Below are 18,923 nucleotides of genomic sequence, written 5' to 3'. Positions count from 1 at the left end.
AAGTTATTTATTACGTTTATTGTCTCTCTCATACTGGAATGAAAGCTTTGGAGCAGAGATTTTGTTTTCTTCAATGATATATCTCCTAATACTTAGAACAGTTCCTGACACATAGTAAACTCTCAGTAAATTGAGGTGAATGAATTGAGACTAAATGAATGTTCCTAAAGCCAAATTATAAATTTTGATTCCAGAATGTCTATTTCCATAATATAAACTCGAGAGATCTGATCCATCTTTTCTTTCTGTGATAAGCTGTATTAATCAGTGTTCTATTACTATAATACCTGAGACAATCAACTTATTAAGACAAAAGGATTAGAGAGGTTTTCAAGATGGTGAAATAGAGGTCAAATTCCTAGCTGCTCTGTGATGTGGAACTAAGAAAGAAGACAGGTAGTTTCTTAGCAAGGTGGGTGAATAACAACAACAAAACAAACAAACAAACTAACCAGAAAAAAAAAACTGGGGCCTCTAATGGAATTTAAAACTGGACACTCAAAGCAGATCAGGGACCCAGGAGGCTGGATATAATAAAATAAGGAAAAAATACCTGGTAGCATAGCTGCTGCCACAGCTGGACCAGAAACTCCAGCCAGAGAGGTCCTTCCATGAGCATAGTGGAGGGATAAGGGAATTAAAGGAAACTGCATTTTTTCGGAGGCTAAGGCATGTTTGGGTACTGAGCATTTAGAGATCAAGGACATTGCCTGGCATACCTGAAAGACAGACTGCACAATATCCATGTTGGGGAAAAGAAGTCATCATCTCTCCAGGCAGTGTTTGGAGGATAAAGGAAGAAACCATTTTTGCAGTCACCATGCAAGGGGCCAGCAGCTGAGGGGGCCGATTCCTAGCTAACCTGGTCATGGACACCCACCCATGTCTACCCTGCCCCTCCAATTCGACTGCTTGTTAGGACTGTCTGGGAGAGACACACCTGGTGGGAACATGGAATGGTGGGGTTAGGGGTAGACATGGATTTGGAGACCGAACCCAATACATGGGGTCTGAAGGTGATGTAGGGGATTAAGAATTGGGTCCCTCAGCACATGAGTGGAACCCAGGGGAGATCCTTGGCATCCAGTCTTCCAGCATGAACCAGCAAGTACTAGGCACTGGAGGGATGCTGATTTAAAATCTCCAGACCAATTGGCATTCAGCAAAGAGACTGGAGCCCACCTAAGCCTAAATCCTACCTCTAGGAATTCTGCCTATGGGATTATCTCACTCTAGCAATCCAGAGGGTAGAGCATCATGTTCCAGACCCCACCAAAAACTGCTGAGAAACTGAGAATCTTTTGAACCTCAACAGAAAGAATTTCTATATCACTTCTGTTCTCTCCCTGTACATACCATTTGAAATTATAAAACCTTTTACAAATTTGCTGTTTTTATTGTAGGCAATAACTGATTATATCATTTCTGTTTATGGTGATAAATAATGTTGTAGATGACATAGTAAGGGACTATTTGATTTAATGCAGTATATTGTTTGCATTGGTTGTTGTTATTATTTGTCACCTCCCTCCACCTAAACTTTGAGGTACTGGAAACATTTAGGGACACTACAAGTCCACAGGGTAGAAACACTACTGCCTCAGATCTGTACTGTTAGTTGGGTGGTCACACAAAAAACACGAAAAAGCGAGGGAACAAATTGCTCCAAACAAACCAAGATACTCTAATAATAGAATCCATCAATACCACAATGGAAGAAATGTCAGAGAAGGAGTTTAGAATGTACATAATTAAACTGATCTGCAAAGTAAGGAACAGTATAAGAAATGAAATCAGAGAGAAAATACAGGAAGTGAAAGATCACTTCAATAAAGAGGCAGAGATTCTGGGGGAAAAAAAGCAGAAATCCTTGTAATGAAGGAAACAATAAACTAAATTAAAAATTCAATAGAAAATATCACAAACAGACTAGATCACTTAGAAAACAGAACCTCAAGCAATGAAGACAAAATATATAATCTGCAAAATAGAGTTGACCACGGAGAGAAGATATTAAGAGACCATGAATGGAAATCCCAAAAACTATGGGATAACATGAAAAGATCAAATTCAAGATTTATTGGGATAGATGAAGGCAAGGAGATACAAACCAAAGGAATGCACAATCTTTTTAATGAAATATCAGGAAATTTTCCAAACCTAAAGAATGAAATACAAATACAAGAGGCTTATAGGACCCCAAATGTACAAATTACAACAGACCCACACCAAGGCACATTATAATAAAAATGCCTAATGTACTGAGTAAGGATAGAATTTTAAAGGCTGTGAGAGAAAAATATCAGATTATGAATAGGAGAAACTAATTCAGATCTCAGCTGATTTCTCAACTGAAACCCTCAAAGCTTGGAGGTCCTGGAAAAACATATATCAAGCTCTGATAGAAAATGTATGCCAATTTCTTGTAGAAATAGAGAAAGCAATCATGAAATTCATATGGAAAAATAAACGACCCAGAATAGCAAAAACAATGCTAAGCAGGAAGTGTGAATCAGGCGGTATAGCGATACCAGACTTCAAACTATACTACAGAGCAATAGTAACAAAAACAGCATGGTACTGGTACCAAAACAGGCAGGTGGACCAATGGTACAGAATAGAGGACACAGAAACCAATCCACAAAACTACAACTAGCTTATATTTGATAAAGGGGCTAAAAGCATGCAATGGAGGAAGGATAGCATCTTCAACAAATGGTGCTGGGAAAACTGGAAATCCATATGCAACAAAATGAAACTGAATCCCTTTCTCTCGCCATGCACAAAAGTGAATTCAAAATGGATCAAGGAGCTTGATATCAAATCAGAGACACGCCATCTGATAGAAGAAAAAGTTGGCTACGATCTACATACTGTGGGGTCGGGCTCCAAATTCCTCAATAGGACACCCATAGCACAAAAGTTAATAACTAGAATCAACAAATGGGACTTACTCAAACTAAAAGTTTTTTCTCAGCAAAAGAAACAATAAGAGAGGTAAATAGAGAGCCTACATCCTGGGAACAAATCTTTACTCCTCACACTTCAGATAGAGCCCTAATATCCAGAGTATACAAAGAACTCAAAAAATTAGACAATAAGAGAACAAACAACCCAATCAACAAATGGGCCAAGGACCTGAACAGACACTTCTCAGAGGAGGACATACAATCAGTCAACAAGTAAATGAAAAAATGCTCACCATCTCTAGCTGTCAGAGAAATGCAAATCAAAACCACCCTAAGATACCATCTCACTCCAGTTAGATTGGCAGCCATTATGAAGTCAAACAACAACAAGTGCTGGCGAGGATGTGGGGAAAAGGGTACACTTGTACATTGCTGGTGGGACTGCAAATTGGTGCAGCCAATTTGGAAAGCAGTATGGAGATTTCTTGGAAAGCTGGGAATGGAGCCACCATTTGACCCAGCTATTCCCCTTCTGGGTCTATTCCCTAAAGACCTAAAAAGAGCATGCTACAGGGACACTGCTACATCGATGTTCATAGCAGCACAATTCACAATAGCAAGACTGTGGAACCAACCTAGATGCCCTTCAATAGATGAATGGATAAAAAAAAATGTGGCATTTATACACAATGGAGTATTACTCTGCATTAAAAAATGACAAAATCATAGAATTTACAGGGAAATGGATGGCATTAGAGCAAATTATGCTAAGTGAAGCTAGCCAATCCCTAAAAAACAAATGCCAAATGTCTTCTTTGATATAAGGAGAGTAACTAAGAACAGAGTAGGGTCGAAGAGCATGAGAAGAAGATTAACATTAAACAGGGATGAGAGGTGGGAGGGAAAGGGAGAGAGAAGGGAAATTGCATGGAAATGGAAGGAGACCCTCAGAGTTATACAAAAGTACATACAAGAGGAAGTGAGGGGAAAGGGAAAAATAATACAAGGGGGACAAATGAATGTCAGTAGAGGGGGCAGAGAGAGAAGAGGGGAGGGGAGGGGAGGGGGGATAGTAGAGGATAGGAAAGGCAGCAGAACACAACAGACACTATTATGGCAATATGTAAATCAATGGATGTGTAACTGATGTGATTCTGCAATCTGTATATGGGGTAAAAATGGGAGCTCATAACCCACTTGAATCAAAGTGTGAAATATGATATATCAAGAACTATGTAATGTTTTGAACAGCCAACAATAAAAAATTAAAAAAAAAAATACAAAAAAACACGTGTAATATGATTCTTCTTTGGCAAATTAACAAAAAAGACTTACCAAAAAAAAAAAAAAAAGAAAAGAAAATGTATGCCGAACAAGAATCCTATATCCAGCAAAATTAAACTTCAGATTTGAAGGTAAAATAAAAATCTTCCACAATAAACAAAAGTTAAAAGAATTTACAACTAGAAAGCCTGCACTACAGAATATTCTCAGTATTCTGTAGTTCAGGCAAAATATTCCAGGAGGAGGAAATGAAAAAACAAACAAACAAACAAAAAACAGGAAAGGGAGGAACTACACTAAAGGAATAGTCAATCAAAGGAGAAACTAAATAACAAAGCTAGAAATAAACCCATATTACTGGGAACACAAATCATATCTCAGTAATAATCTTGAACATTAATGGCCTAAATTCATCAATACAAAGACACAGACTAGGCTGGGGTTGTGGCTCAGTGGTAGAGTGCTTGTCTAGCATGTGTGAGACACTGGGTTCAAGTCTCAGCACTGCATACAAATAAATAAAAATAAAGGTCCATTGACAACTAAAAAAAAATTAAAAAAAGAAAGACACAGACTGACATATTGGATTAAAAAACAAGATCCAACAATGTGCTATCTCCAAGAGACTCACGTCATAGGCAAAGACATCCTCAGACTGAAGGTGAAAGGATGGGAAAAAACACTCACATGGATCACATAAACAAGCAGGGGTTTCTATCTTCATATCAGATAAAAGTAGACTTTAAGCCAAAGTTAATCAGAAGGGACAAAAAAGGCAGTTTCATACTGCTTAAGGGAATAATACATCAATAAGACACAACAATCATAAATATTTAGTCCCAAACAATGGAGCATCCATGTACATCAAACAAACCCTTCTCAATCTCAAGAATAAAATAGACTGCAACACAATAATACTGAGTAACTTTAACATGCCTCTGTCACCACTGGATAGATCCTCCAAACAAAAACTAAATAAAGAAGTTCTAGAAGTAAAAAATACAATTGATAATTTAGACTTAACAAACATATATAGAATATTTCATTCATCAATAACTGATACACTTTTTTCTCAGCAGCACACAATACTTCTCTGATACAGACCATGTTATGTAAGCTATCACATATGTTGGCATATAGTTGTAATTTTACCTTAATTTATTTTTAGCACCTCTAGAGTTATTTTGATAGCTTCCTTTTCCATTGATATGAATTTTTGTGTTCTTGCTTTTTTCTTGACTAGACTTGTTTGATTTTTATCAAATTTTCGCTGTATTATTTCTTCTCTATTTCATATATTTTTGTTCCTACTCTTATTTTTCCTTCCTACTACGTAATTTGAAAATAATTTGATTGTTTTTCTAGCTTCTTTTTGATACAAGTACTTTAGGTTATAGATGTTCATCTGAGTACTGTTTCACCCCAGAGATCATGATATTTTAAGCTTTTATTATCACTTAGTTCAAAGCACTTGTTATGTGTGTGTGTGTGTGTGTGTGTGTGTAAAAGTCGGATTTACTGAAGAATAGAAATAGAAATAGAACTCTTGCAGTGCAAGAGGGGCCCCAATACCAGAATCTCTCCATCCCTGCATGTGAGTCTAACACTTGGTTTGTTGTGTTGGTCCAAAGTTACAAAGCACTTTTTATTTACTTTTCTTCTGCTTTCTTCCTTGACCTCTGAGTTATTTATAAGTGTGTCATTTAATTTTGAATACTTGACATTGGGGGTGGGGTTCTGTGTATGTCAAGGTTACATTTCTAATTACATTTATTACATTTCTAATGTAATAAATGATGCAGGAGAGGCTGGGGTTGTGGCTCAGCATTAGAGCACTCGTCTAGCATGTGCAAGACACTGGGTTCCATCCTCAGCACCATATAAAAATAAATAAAATAAAGGCATTGTGCCCAACTACAACTAAAAAAAATATTTTAAAACAAATAAATAAATCCATCATGCCAGAAACAGCTTGCATGATTTCAAATTTAAAAAATGTAATGAAAATGCTTTTTATATTGGTTGTATTAGTTGCATACATGTCAAAACTGATCAAATTGCATACTTCAAATATGTGCATTTTACTGTACTTCAGTTTTACCTCAATAAAGCTATGGGGAAAACAAAAGAGAAAGAAAAGGATTATTTTGGCTCATAGTTTTGGAGGTTCCTGTCCATGTTTAGTTGGCCCTATTGCTTTTAGGACTATGGTGAGGCAACCCATCATGGCTAGAATATGTGTCAGAGCAAAACCAATTAGTCACAGATAGGAAGCAAAAGAGAGAGGACAAGAGAAAGAACAGTCCAGCTTCAAGTATGCCCCAGTGACCTAAAGACCTCACATTAGGACCAATTTTTTTTAAGCTTCTACCACATCCCAATAAAGCTTTTAACATATGGACCTTTAGGACATTAACGATACCATGCTATAGCATAAGCCCACCCAAAACATGATATTTTGTTCCACTTTAAAAAGAGGGGGAAAATAATCCATGAGACTCTTTTCTGCTGTTAAATGTGTGATTCCATCTTTATTTATTGAGCTTCATTATACATGCAGTATCATGGCCACAAAGATGCATAGTTTTTTATTGGAGAACTTGAGGTAAATTAAAATTTATAACCATTTGATTCTAGACAGAAGTGGTAGTTTCGAAACATTATAAATGTACTAAATACCATTTGAATTATTAATTTTAAAATTGTTAATTTTATGTTATATGACTTTCATCTCAAAAGGTTTTTTTTTTTTTTTTTAACTACAAAGGAAAGATTAAATGAGGGAGTCATTGCCTGGAATGGATTATGATGTGGAGTGGAGAATTCCAAAAAAGGTATTCATATTCGTAGAGAAATTAAGACTTGGTTCATGTCTTAAATGACAAAGGAGAAAAGAAGGGAAGGATACTGTGTGTATGTATACAGATACAAAGTCAAGAACCATATCTCTTTGGCAAATTGAAAAAATGTTGAGAGTTTTTGGAACATAGTTTATAAGAGGAAAAGGAAGAGCTAGCAAGAACCAGATAATAAAGAACCTTGAAGGCCATAGTGAGGAATTTTTACTTTATTCTGGAAATGATTTGGACCATGGACATCATTGGAAACCATGCAAGGTATTTTCAGGGCAATGGCATCATCAGATTTGCTTCTTAGAAAAGTAATTGTGTTAATTATATAGAAAGATTAGTGGAAGAGAATGAAGGCAAATAGATGAATTTCCTAGCTTACTACAGTAAGCCAGTAAAGGAATGAGTTTACAAAAATACTTAATGCCTAGAGATAAGTAGTTATTTTCTGCCATTATTAAACTGGTAAAATTAAAATTAAGTCTTTAGGAAAAGAAAATGTGAAGACATTTCTGTACTTGCTACTTGAATTATAAGTTTTATATCCTGTCAAATTTTGTTATAGGAAGAGAATAGACATTCATCTTTTATAGAAGGAACAGAATATGCTTTCTCTCTTCTACATTTCACCTACACTTAAGAATTATAAGGAATGTAACCCTTATCCTTAATTTCACAATGAATAATTTAGAATTTCTTGAAGAGTTTAAGAAGTTTCCTGATAAAATGATCTGAAAAGGCTGTTTAGAATCCTATTTAACTAATCATGGGGATGTTTTTGCTGTGTTAAAAACATCAATTTAAGAGGGTTCAGTAAGGATTTAAGTTGACTCCTTAGACAGGTTCTGCTGGAATGTGGAAGGATTATACTAGTCTGATATGCCCCACCTATTATGTCAGTGTATGGATCTTTTAATGCTCTCTTTTAACTCTGCATGTTTCTTCTCAAACTGGGAAAAAAATTGTTTGAGGGAAATACATAGAAAGAGTGTTAAATACACAAATTATAAATTTGGGAATGTGTAGCAGAAGGATAGTTCCGGTAGAATCCTGAAAGAGAAGTTTGCCAAGAGTGTCACCTTGAGAGATGACTCATTGGTTCAATAAATTAGTTCATGCAGATTGTTCCAAATAGACATTGCTTATATGAAATATACCTCTCTGCGTGGGTACAAAGCAAAGGCCCCAACTGGCTTGGTGCCAACAGAGAGGGCATAGGAGGCAATTTGGGTTCCATTTTGCTTTTAAGAGATACAATTAAGTAAACTGGAAATTAGGATTTTGAGGGAAATGGTAGAGAAGACAAACATGAATTCCTCTCAGGTGCAGCCAGTACAAAAATACAAAAGAAAGCTAAGTTTATGAGGTTTCCCTCCCACCCCTTCTCTCTCTTTTGGCCATAACAAGCAAAAAAGGGTAAATTTGGCTTCATTTTCTTTTCTTGTTTTTAACTACAGATTAAGCCCAGGGGTGCCCAACCACTGAGCCACATTCCTAGCGCCCCCCTTTTTTGTCATTTTTTTTTTTAATTTTGAGACAAGCTCTCACTAAGTTGCTTAAGGTCTTGCTAAGTTGCTGAGGCTGACTTTGAACATGTGATTCTCCTGCCCTAGCCTCCTGAGCTGCTGGCATTACAGGCATATTTCACTGCACCTGCTCCATTTTTCTTAATGTAAAATTTTTTTTTCCATATTTAGAATTTTTAAGGTGTCCACTAGTAGTTCAGACAAAAGGCAGTTCTAAAATGCTTTAAAACTTGTAATGAAGTTTTAAAATAACACTTTTTTTTTTTTTGCTTTTGAAAGGTGGTATTTATACTTAGATATATTGATGAAAATAGAAGTTTGGCTTTGTGGAAACCAGTGAAAATCAACTATTATTTATCTTAAGGTTAACTACTAGTGGCATATTTCATTGAGAACCACTTTCAAGTTAATCACCAAATGTATAATGTGTCCCTGTATGTGCATTTACTATGTTAGAAGTTGCAAAAAATAAGATATAGTTCTTCTTTCCTCTTTATCCCCCACAACAAATGTAGCGGTGGAAATAAGACAGATAATTTAAATGTTACATTTAGTGAATAACACAAGTAAACTGGATAGTATAAGAGAAAGAAATCCATTTATTCTAAAAGAACCTTGCTCTAACTAAATATGTCATTTAGATGTTACAGGCAATGGAATATTGTGAAAGAAAGCTTAATAAAAGAAGGGATTTGATCAAAGTTATATATTAGGAATATTTATCTATAGGACATATTAGAAGAGAGAGAAGTAGGAATAAAATGAGCCAATTAGGAGACTACCATTGATTTCAAGTCTAGAAATGATAGGGCCTTTCCTTTGCTTCCTGAATCATGAATATCCTTGGCTTTAAGCATGGTTATGATACATTTGGTGTTCTGTTTTACTTCTCTTCCTTAAGAGACTTTAGCTACATTGATAACTCCCTGTTCAAATAAATAAATAAAGTTAGTTTTGTATGCTTACCATCTTTCTTGGCCATGTCACAGTTTTTCCTTTGCCTTTAATGGCATCCATCTCAACCCATTGATTATTCATTCATTTGTGGGTTGGAGCTGTTTTAAAGTTTGGAGATTAGCTGATATTTTAGTCAGCTTTGCACTTCTGTGGCCAGAAGACCTGATAAGAACAACAGAGAGAAGGTAAAGTTTATTTTGGCTCATGTCAATAGATAGCCAACTCCATAGCTCTTGGTCCAAGGGTGAGGCAGAATATTATGGTGGAAAAAAAACAGCTCAGGACATGGAAAGCAGGAAGCAGAAAGAGCTCCACTCTCTAGGGACAAAATTTAAACCCCAAATACACAGCCCCAGTGACTTACCTACTTCAGCCACACCTTAACTGCTCACAGTTACCATCCACTTAATCCATGTCCATGTATTAATCCACTGCTTATGTTATACCTTTCAAAATGTAATCATGAAAATTCTTGCATTGTCTCAGGTAAACTTTTGAGGGACACCACATATCCAAACCATCATAGCTGGTAAGATACAAACTCCTAACTCACATGGAATTAGTTGCATGTGAATAATTATAAATCAAGACAATAAGGGAGAGATGTCTTGTTGGAAGAAATAAAGGGAGAGTACCTTAACTTTGCCTGAGAGGATTGGTAAAAGGGGAAGTCCAAGAAGAGGCAATGTCTATATTAACCTTAGGACAAATAGTTTCACCTGTTAGATGTAGAAAGAAAGTGAGGGACATTTCAGGCTGAGAGAATAAACGAAGCAATGGCAATAGACTCCCTGATAGGGGATATATTAGGAAAATGCAAACACTTGGTGTTCCTAGACTGCAAAGCCTGAAGCTAAACACAAAGACAGTAACCAGGATGTGGAAAACCTGGTATACAGTGTTAGGGCTCTTGTACTTTATAGGACAATAGTTTTTTAATCTTTTGTTGTTGTTTGTTTTTTAACCAAAAGTACTTTTTCATTGTAGAAAAGCTTATACAGAAGCCCCATACAACAGATAAACTAAGAACTCAGAATTCTGGTTGAAGCAGAAAGTTATTTCTCTCCAGCCCCCATGAACATACCACCTTTTATATGAAAACTGCTTCTAGAATAAAGGAGAACCACTGAAGGGCTTTAAGCCTCAGGATGACATGATCATATTTGCATTTTGGAACTACGCTGATAAGTATACAAAGAATGGGCTTAAGAAACAGAGCATTAGAGGCAGATACCATTGAAGAAAATGTTATAGGAGTTTGCATAAAAGTTCATAAAGAACTTTTGGCTTAAGGATCTGTGATAGAGCAACAGGTACAAGAGTACCCTTCCCTCTATAAACAACAAGAAGAACAAAAACAGGTCAGCTCCTACCTCAACAAATATATATTTTCAGGCATTGGTCTGTGGGTGCCCTAACATTATAGTGGTCACCATTGCCCTGTGTACCATTTTCTGACAGTAGCACAGGAATATGAAGTTCAAGAATAGTATAATAGTCCTAATATTGAGCTAAGGAGACACAGAATTGAATGCTGCATCTGAAGGGGCTATAATTTGCTGGGCAGGAGACCAAGTAGTCTTTGACCAAGGTTTGAACTTCACATTTGCAGGTGAATACTATGCAGGCTTTCAAGAAAATAACTGAAGGATTGAGAACAAAAGAGACAAACTCCTGATAAAGGCCTGAGGCTTCTTTAAAACCTACAGCCCTGGCATCCACCTGAGATATCATTAAGATCATACCTCAGAAATGTAGAAATGGAGGTTTAGTAAAGCTAAGTGATTCATTTAGGCTTCTATACTTAGTACAGGTGGCCAAGGATTGTAAGTGAATGGTTAAAGTGATCCTCAACTTGCCTATGTCTGTTATAAAGGAGACTTTGAGATGCTTAACCTTGATAGGAAGGAGAGAAAACAAGATCTCAAGGCAATGGCTCCCAACTGTAGTGAGCATCAGAGTCATTTGGAGGCTTGGTTAAAGCACAAATTGCTGAGTTCCACCCCCAAAATTTCTGATTCAGCAGGTCTGGGGTGGGGACTGAGAATGTAAATTTCAAATTAATTCCCAGATTATGCTGATTCTGCTGGTACCTGGACAACTTTTGCATTGAGAACCACTGCCTTAACAAGATAAGAAAATTGAGTTTTTATTTCTTTAAAAAGATTTAAAAATCCTTTCAAGGATTTAGTAGAGCTTTTTTAGCATTCTTTAGGAAAAGAAATAACTTGAGTTTTCAGATGCTAGTTAGTGTGATGTTGATTTGCTGTACTTGACTATTTAATTTAATCTGTATGAGCTTAGATTGAATTGAAATTAATTTCCATATGTCTCTAAAACAAAATGAAAGAATATTTCATAGAAAGCATGGGCATGTTTGTATATTTGTGTATGTGTATGTTATGTGCATAACCTTGCTCTTCCATTGTTAAGAGTTTGAAATTAACAAAGCTAATTTAGGAGCCAGAGATACTATTTTTCACTTTTCTAAAATGGAATGAAATTAAAGTACTTTGGTTTTTGTTTTTGTTTTTGAGAAAAAGGAAAAAGAAGGTTTATTGCTTTGCTAGCAAAAGAGAAATACAGGGGACTCTTGTCCCAAGTGCTGTGATTCTAGAACTTGGCTCTTTTTCTTTTCTCTCTTTTTCCTTTTCCTTTCGTTTCTTGGCAAAGGAAGACTCTGAAGCCCAGTACAAGGCCAAAGAAGTGTTTCAAACATAAAAAGAGCCCCATGTTTATAAGCAATTCAGTGTAAACAAGAAAACTGGTCAACTAGGACAATTAGAACAGCTAAAATGCTCTTGTAAAACACTCTCTTCAGCTGAATACAGATTTTTGTGAACTTCAATTTGGTTCATTTGAAGGTACATGAATTGTGATGTATCCAATTTAAAAGGAGTAGATCAATATGTTTAAAAAGATTTTATATATAAAAGCCATCTATAGGTGTTATAAAAAGTACAATATTCTTAAGGAATTCAAGTTTCAGTGCACCAATTTGCAGTATTGTATATTTGTGTATATGGGTTATAAGTCACATTAGGTTTATATACAGAGGTATGGAAAGGGTAATATCAAAGTTTGTACGGAACTAGGACTAGGGTTATAGAATTAAGATTAATATGGGGAAATGTGAATATTCATAGGAATGTGCTTGTGAAAATATGTGTAAAAATATGTAAATATAAAGGCTCAGACACAGGGAATAGTAAAGTGTGACTCCTTTGAATATACATTTTGTATATATGAGGACACATGGATGAATCTAATATGTGATATATTGTGATATGTATGTAAATTTAACATTGAAAATAGAATATAAATATCAAAATACACTGAAATTTATACTCATATTTATAAATATAACACATTATTTTTATATACAGAGGTATGGTAAGGGTAATATCAAATCTTGTACTGAGGCAGTGTTAGGGTCGGAGAATAAAGATTTATATGGAGAGATATGGAGAAATACAAATATTCATAAGAATATACTTTTGAAATTTTGTGTGAAAACATATATAAACAGACAGGATCTGAAAGAGGGAGGCGTAAATTGTGAGTCCAGTGAATATATATTTTGTAAATATGGGGATACATGGATGAAACCTATATATGGTATATTTTGATATGCATTGAAAATAGAAAATAAATGTCAAAATACTTTAAAAATAAAAAAAAAAAGAAATTCAAGTTTGGAATAAAGGTCACCATGTTCTCTTATATCCTGAGTCAGGGGTAAAATGCCTTTAAGAGTGATACTTTGAATAAAACCTTTGGTCCTTTAAGTTTCAACAGTGAGAAATTAAGAGTCTATGTTAAAACATTGAGAAAATAATTGTGAATGAATTTTAGGTTCAAATAAAGGTCTGGTATATTTTATTTATTCTCTCCTTGGTTCTGGTGGAGATACAGTATATACTAAAGAAGTGGTTCTCCCTTTGTCATGAATATAACTTTGATAATGACAACACCATAGCAATTACTAGCTTTTTTTTTCTGTAGAGCTTAAATGTTTATTATTTTAATAATAGGCATTTTTAGAACCAGGCCCAAACAGTTATGTTTAGTTAGACTCAATTATTTGCTCAAGGATCCAAATTTATTTTCTTTTCCTTCTGCTTTTAGAGCAAGTAGAGGTTGCATTTTTTGCTTTTCTTAGTAGGAGGGAGTCACTTAACCTTTCAGTGTTACTCTTTCAATTATTTAAATAGAGATAATTTCCATTTGAAAGGGGTGGATGACTTCAATTACTGTTCAGGAAGTTTTCTATTACTTAGTACTTTGTATCTTTATTGATGCTATTATGTGGTTTCAGCTTATTTTTAGAATTTTATCTTTCTTAATTCTACCCTTTAGTTTCACAATTGCAAAGAGTAACCTTAGTCATGGTAATGAGGATATGGAGGAATAATTGGCCCTATACAAAGTGTTAAAAATTTGCCATGCTCATAGAGGCCATAGGAATTTGCTCCTTAGAGTCTCAGTAACAGAGACAGTTTCCCTTTCTATCTTCTCCTTTATAGAGACAGGAGTTGGGTTACTGAGGTAGAGCTGGAGGTATCTGTTCCAGTTTTGCTAGATCAGTTGCTGTGGTGTATGTCCATTGTAATTATTTGGAAAAATAAATAAGTTCTCATCTGTAAAAGGGGGATAATTATAATGCCTCCCTTATAATGTCACATGTAAATGTTCCTTAGGTTTGTACATAGTAAGAGTTAAATGTTAGTCATTATTATTGAAATTTGTTGATAACAATTCAGAAACCATAAGAAATTAGGAAGTATGATTAATTACTGACATACTTTCTCAAACTATTTAAGATAGTATCAGTACAATTATTCTAATGAAAATTACTAATAAAATATCATTATTAAGTCTGCCCATTGCCCCCAAACTGAGCCTTATAGTAGTACCCCCTTATCTGGGGTTTTGCTTTCACAGTCTTAGTTTTCCATGGTCAACTGCAGTTTGAAAATAGTAAATGGAAAATTCCAGAAATAATTCATAAGTTTTAAACTGCACTGTTCTGCATAGTATGTTGAAATAGCATGCTAACCTGCTTCTTCCTGCCTGGAATGTGAATCCTCCTATTGTCCACTGTATCCACACTATATGTGATCCTACCAATTAGTCATTTAGGAAGCATCTTGCTTATCAGATCAACTGTCAGTGTATCACAGTGTTGTTTCCATGTAACCCTTATTTTATTTAATAAAACCCCAAAGTACAAGAGTAATGGATGCTGGCAGTGTGGACATGTCAAAGAGAAGCTGTAATGAGACGGTACAGTAAAGTATTTTGAATCATGGAGGAGGGAAGGTAGAGAAAGATAAGACATTCACATAACTTTTATTACAGTATATTGTTTCAATTGTTCTATTTTCTTATTGTTGTTAATCTCTTACTGCACCTAATTGGTAATTTTATCAGATAGGAATAGGAAAAGCATAATATATACAGGTGCTGTCTGTGGCTTAAGGCATTTATTGGGGATCTTGGAACATATCTTGCATACACATGCCGCACACACACATGTTAGAGCTATCCTACTACTCTACAATGATAACCTGTCAAAAGCTTTAAATTAGTAATTGGCATTACAGGGATTTTTTTTCCATTTGTAGTTCTCATTCCACATATGCAAACAACTACTTAGTTCCTAAAACTTTGCCAGAAAATATAATTTTTATGATTCTGAAAACATTCTCACCTTTGGAAGAAAATATGTCATTTTATGTAGATATCTATACATATTTCCACTGAAACATGGTTTATTAACTATGTCTAAAAGTTAATAAAGTACTTGATCGTAAAGTTGAAGAATATTTAGGTGATTTTACTGCCTTAACAAAACCACCTCCTTTAAAGGAATTTTGAAGCTAAATATTTCTGGCCCATTTTTATTTCTGTTTACCTATTTGAACATTGAGTAAAATTAGAGCCTGTGAACCATGTTCTGACAAAGAAGAACCTTTTTATTTGTGTGGGTGTTTGTTTTGTTTTGCTTTCTGAGCTCACAGAGCAGGTTCACACCTGGATGTGATTTGCACATACTTCTTTTAAGCTAATTTACATACTCACCTTTCCTGATCTTTCAGATTTCTTTTTAAAGAAAAGCTGAAAAGGGGTTAGTGATACCTTACCATTGTGAATACTAATCTACATTTCTCCTACTTTGCTCTTCTCATTTTATCTTACTGTCTTCATTAACTAAAAGGATTATTCAATCACAAAGTAGTTAGGGCCAGTTCACTGTTAAGTTTCATCTCTTTCCCTTTTGCTTAACTAGATACCTGGGGAAGGACAAGAGCAACAGGCAGATTCATCCAAAGGGCGGTGCCTGAGGAGAACTGTCAGTGTCCCTTCAGAGGGTCAGTTTCCTGAATACCCACCAGAGGGCGCCACTAAACTGGGTAAGCTAATAATAAAATGAAAGAAATTCTTAGATTTTATTGGATAATTTGTGGATTTGTTATAGTAAAACAAAACATCCTATGTTTCCTGCTAAGTAAGTGCATTGAAACCAATAACATGCTAACTCAGAGTTAGAGGTCATTAGAATTTTCTTTGTTATTTATAACCATGCAACAGCAAAGTTTTTATTTATCTGAACTCTAGTTAGTGAGGTTGCTGTTTTGTGTTGGCAAGTTGGGATGACATGTTGTTTTTGTGTTTATTACTGAGTTCTAGATTTTGAAAGAGGCTTGGCTATTTTGTCGAAGCCCTGAGATTGACAGGGAAATCAGTATGTGCAGAGAACTTAGTATTAAAGACATACTCTGTTCACATAGCTACTGATGTTGTCTTTTATCTTGTACAATGGAGTGTCAGATTAGGCTAATTTAGCTAAGCTAACTTTGCATGCTATACATAACTTCAACTCAGAATCGTGGTTGGAGTGGATGACAGAAGGGAAAAAGTTTAAAATCTCCATCTTGGGCTGGGGATATATGTAGTTCAATGGTAAGAGCACTTGTCTGGCATGTGGGAGGCCCTGGATTTGATCCCCAACACCACAAAAAACAAACTAACAACAGCAACAACAACAACAACAAAAAAGCCCAAAGAAACAAAATCTCACTTCAGTTATTATATATTAAAGGAATTAATATCAGTATCAAAGTAGCTAGCTCTTTCCTCATTTCATATCAACAGTATTCTGTTAGGTGTTTATGTTGGTACTTCATATTGTTTGTTATGCACTTAGTGAACTATAGATTTTTAGTTATAAACACTTTTTCATAGGTAGTTAAAACAGAATAATTTGTTAATTTTATGGTGGCCATATGTATAATGCTATGATTTATGTTTAAAATCAGGATTTGGTTTGGGTTTTTTTTTTTTTCTCTTATGCTTCGGTTTTGCCTTTTTCTTTATTTTCTAAATGAAGTCCAGAACTCTTGGTCAGTATTTGAATCCTTTATTTCTCTTATTATCCTGTAATGGTTGTTGCTTTTCTAGAAATTAGTCAGGTTACTAAATTGTTTTCTCCAAATTCATATTTTTTTATCATCTTATTTCCATTTTATCTTTGTGGCATGTGATGAAACCAGTTTAGGTGTAGACCTAAATTACATTGAAAACCTGTCTGGGTGCATTCATTTTATAGCCCTTTTATATTTCACATACATTGATATTTCACATATATTGAATTGACTGAATCACCTGCTTTCAATTCCTTTTCTTTCATTAATTTGCAATATTATGTTGATAACTAGCTTTGCCACTTTTGATTATTCAAGCTTTGTTTCACAAAAGTCAGTTGATTTTGAGGAAGTGTAAACATATTCTGAAGAATTATTATAATGTTATAGAAGAGAGAACTATATAGTAAATTGTTAAATATCTACAGTCTTCCAGGTACTTGTCCCCAAAGCAAACTAAGATGAGGAGCAAAAGCCTCTGGTCTAGAGCCAGTCCCCTCTCTTTTGTCCTTGACAAGTCTGGTAACTATCTTGACTCACCGCAGTTCATGATCATTTTCAGAATGGTTAACCTAAATGAGCACTAGAAGCTATACCCATAAATAGAAGAGGCAAAAGAACTACTTCTACAGCCGTTCTTCATTACTTGCCAGTCTAATTTTGAATTAGATTTTTGTTCCATTTTTATATCCTGCTGATTTGTCTTTAGGCATAGTTTCCTGCTGTCAAATATTTCATTGAATAATTTCAGTATATGTAACATTCTATGTCAGTCCTTAAGAGTTCTGCTTTTAGAAGATTTTTGTTTAGTTAACATAAAATGAATGCATATAGAAACAAAAATGAAAGTTAGCTTATGAAAATCAATTGTATTTATTCTGGTATTTAAATATACCAACAAACAGTAAATTAATAATTTTAACTGCATTACAAGATAGTAAATACCTAGGAAAAAGAAACCCAATGAGAAATGTACAAGACTTTTATATAGAGAACTATTAAATAAATGGAGGACTATACCACGATTATGTATTAGAAGACAATGTTATCCTTTGGTTCTGAAGACCAAAATTACAACACAGTTGTACTACCCTTCCACATACACAATGGTAAGTTGGTTCTAAAATTCATCTAGAAATATTGTATAGACCAAGAATAGTCAAGGTAGAACAGGCTCAGTGGCACATACTTGTGATCCCAGCAACTCAGGAGATTGAGACAAGAGGATTATAAGTTCAAGGCCAGTCTCAGCAACTTAGTCAGACCCTGTCTCAAAAAAGCAGGTAGTGCACAACTTTAATCCCAACAGCTTGGGAGGCTGAGGTAGGGGATTGCAAGTTCAAAGCCAGCCTCAGCAACTTAGCGGGGGCTCTAAGCAACTTAGTGAGATCCTGTTTCAAAATTTAAAAAGGGCCAGGGATGTAACTCAGTGGTTAAAGTGCCCCTGGGTTCAATCCCCAATATTTTTTTTAAAAAAATAGCTAAGGTAGAAGACAAGTACCTGGACAGTTTACACTTTTATTATCTGTATGGGGTATTATTTTAGATGGTTTCAATAGAGATGAGAAGACTTAATCTACTAATATCAAATCTGATGTAAAAGTACAATGCAAGTATGTAAAAGAATAAACAGTTAAACTAATGAAATAGATTGGAGAGACCTGAAATGGTCCCAGAAGTATATGAACTCTTGGTGTAAGAAAGGAGGTCCTGTAGAGCAGTGGGGGAAAAGATGGTCTTCTTAATCATTGATGTTGGGTCAATTAGATAATCTTGATGAGAGGTAGGGGGAATTGACCCCATCCCAAATGCATTGTATATCTAAATGAGAAATAATACAATAAAGCTTCCAGAAATAACATATAAGAATATTTTCCTGATCTTGGATAGATAAAGATTTCTTTAACAGAATACAAAACTCTGACAAATTGAACTACATTAGGATTGAGAATTCTATTCATCATAACACGA

At 35.0% G+C, this 18,923-nt stretch overlaps 1 protein-coding gene across 8 annotated transcripts in view; it reads left to right on the top strand.

The window, feature by feature from the left end:
* The window catches only part of Rasal2 (RAS protein activator like 2), a 343,852-nt gene that overhangs the window by 164,569 nt on the left and 160,360 nt on the right, over positions 1-18,923 (top strand). For 4 of the 8 annotated variants that reach the window (XM_071600280.1, XM_071600279.1, XM_071600278.1 and 1 more), the window contains exon 3: positions 15,818-15,941. The exons of 3 other annotated variants lie outside the window; for them this stretch is intronic. In XM_071600280.1, coding sequence (XP_071456381.1) covers positions 15,818-15,941 — 124 coding nt within the window. Of the gene's footprint in view, positions 1-6,960; positions 7,028-15,817; positions 15,942-18,923 lie in introns of all 8 variants that reach the window. One more of the 8 variants, XM_071600281.1, reaches the window with a different exon arrangement.

The sequence above is a fragment of the Marmota flaviventris genome, chromosome 12 (assembly GCF_047511675.1).
Source record: "Marmota flaviventris isolate mMarFla1 chromosome 12, mMarFla1.hap1, whole genome shotgun sequence".
Taxonomy (NCBI): domain Eukaryota; kingdom Metazoa; phylum Chordata; class Mammalia; order Rodentia; family Sciuridae; genus Marmota; species Marmota flaviventris.
The sequence above is the reverse complement of the archived record's forward strand: the minus strand, read 5'-3'. Positions and strand labels throughout refer to the sequence as shown.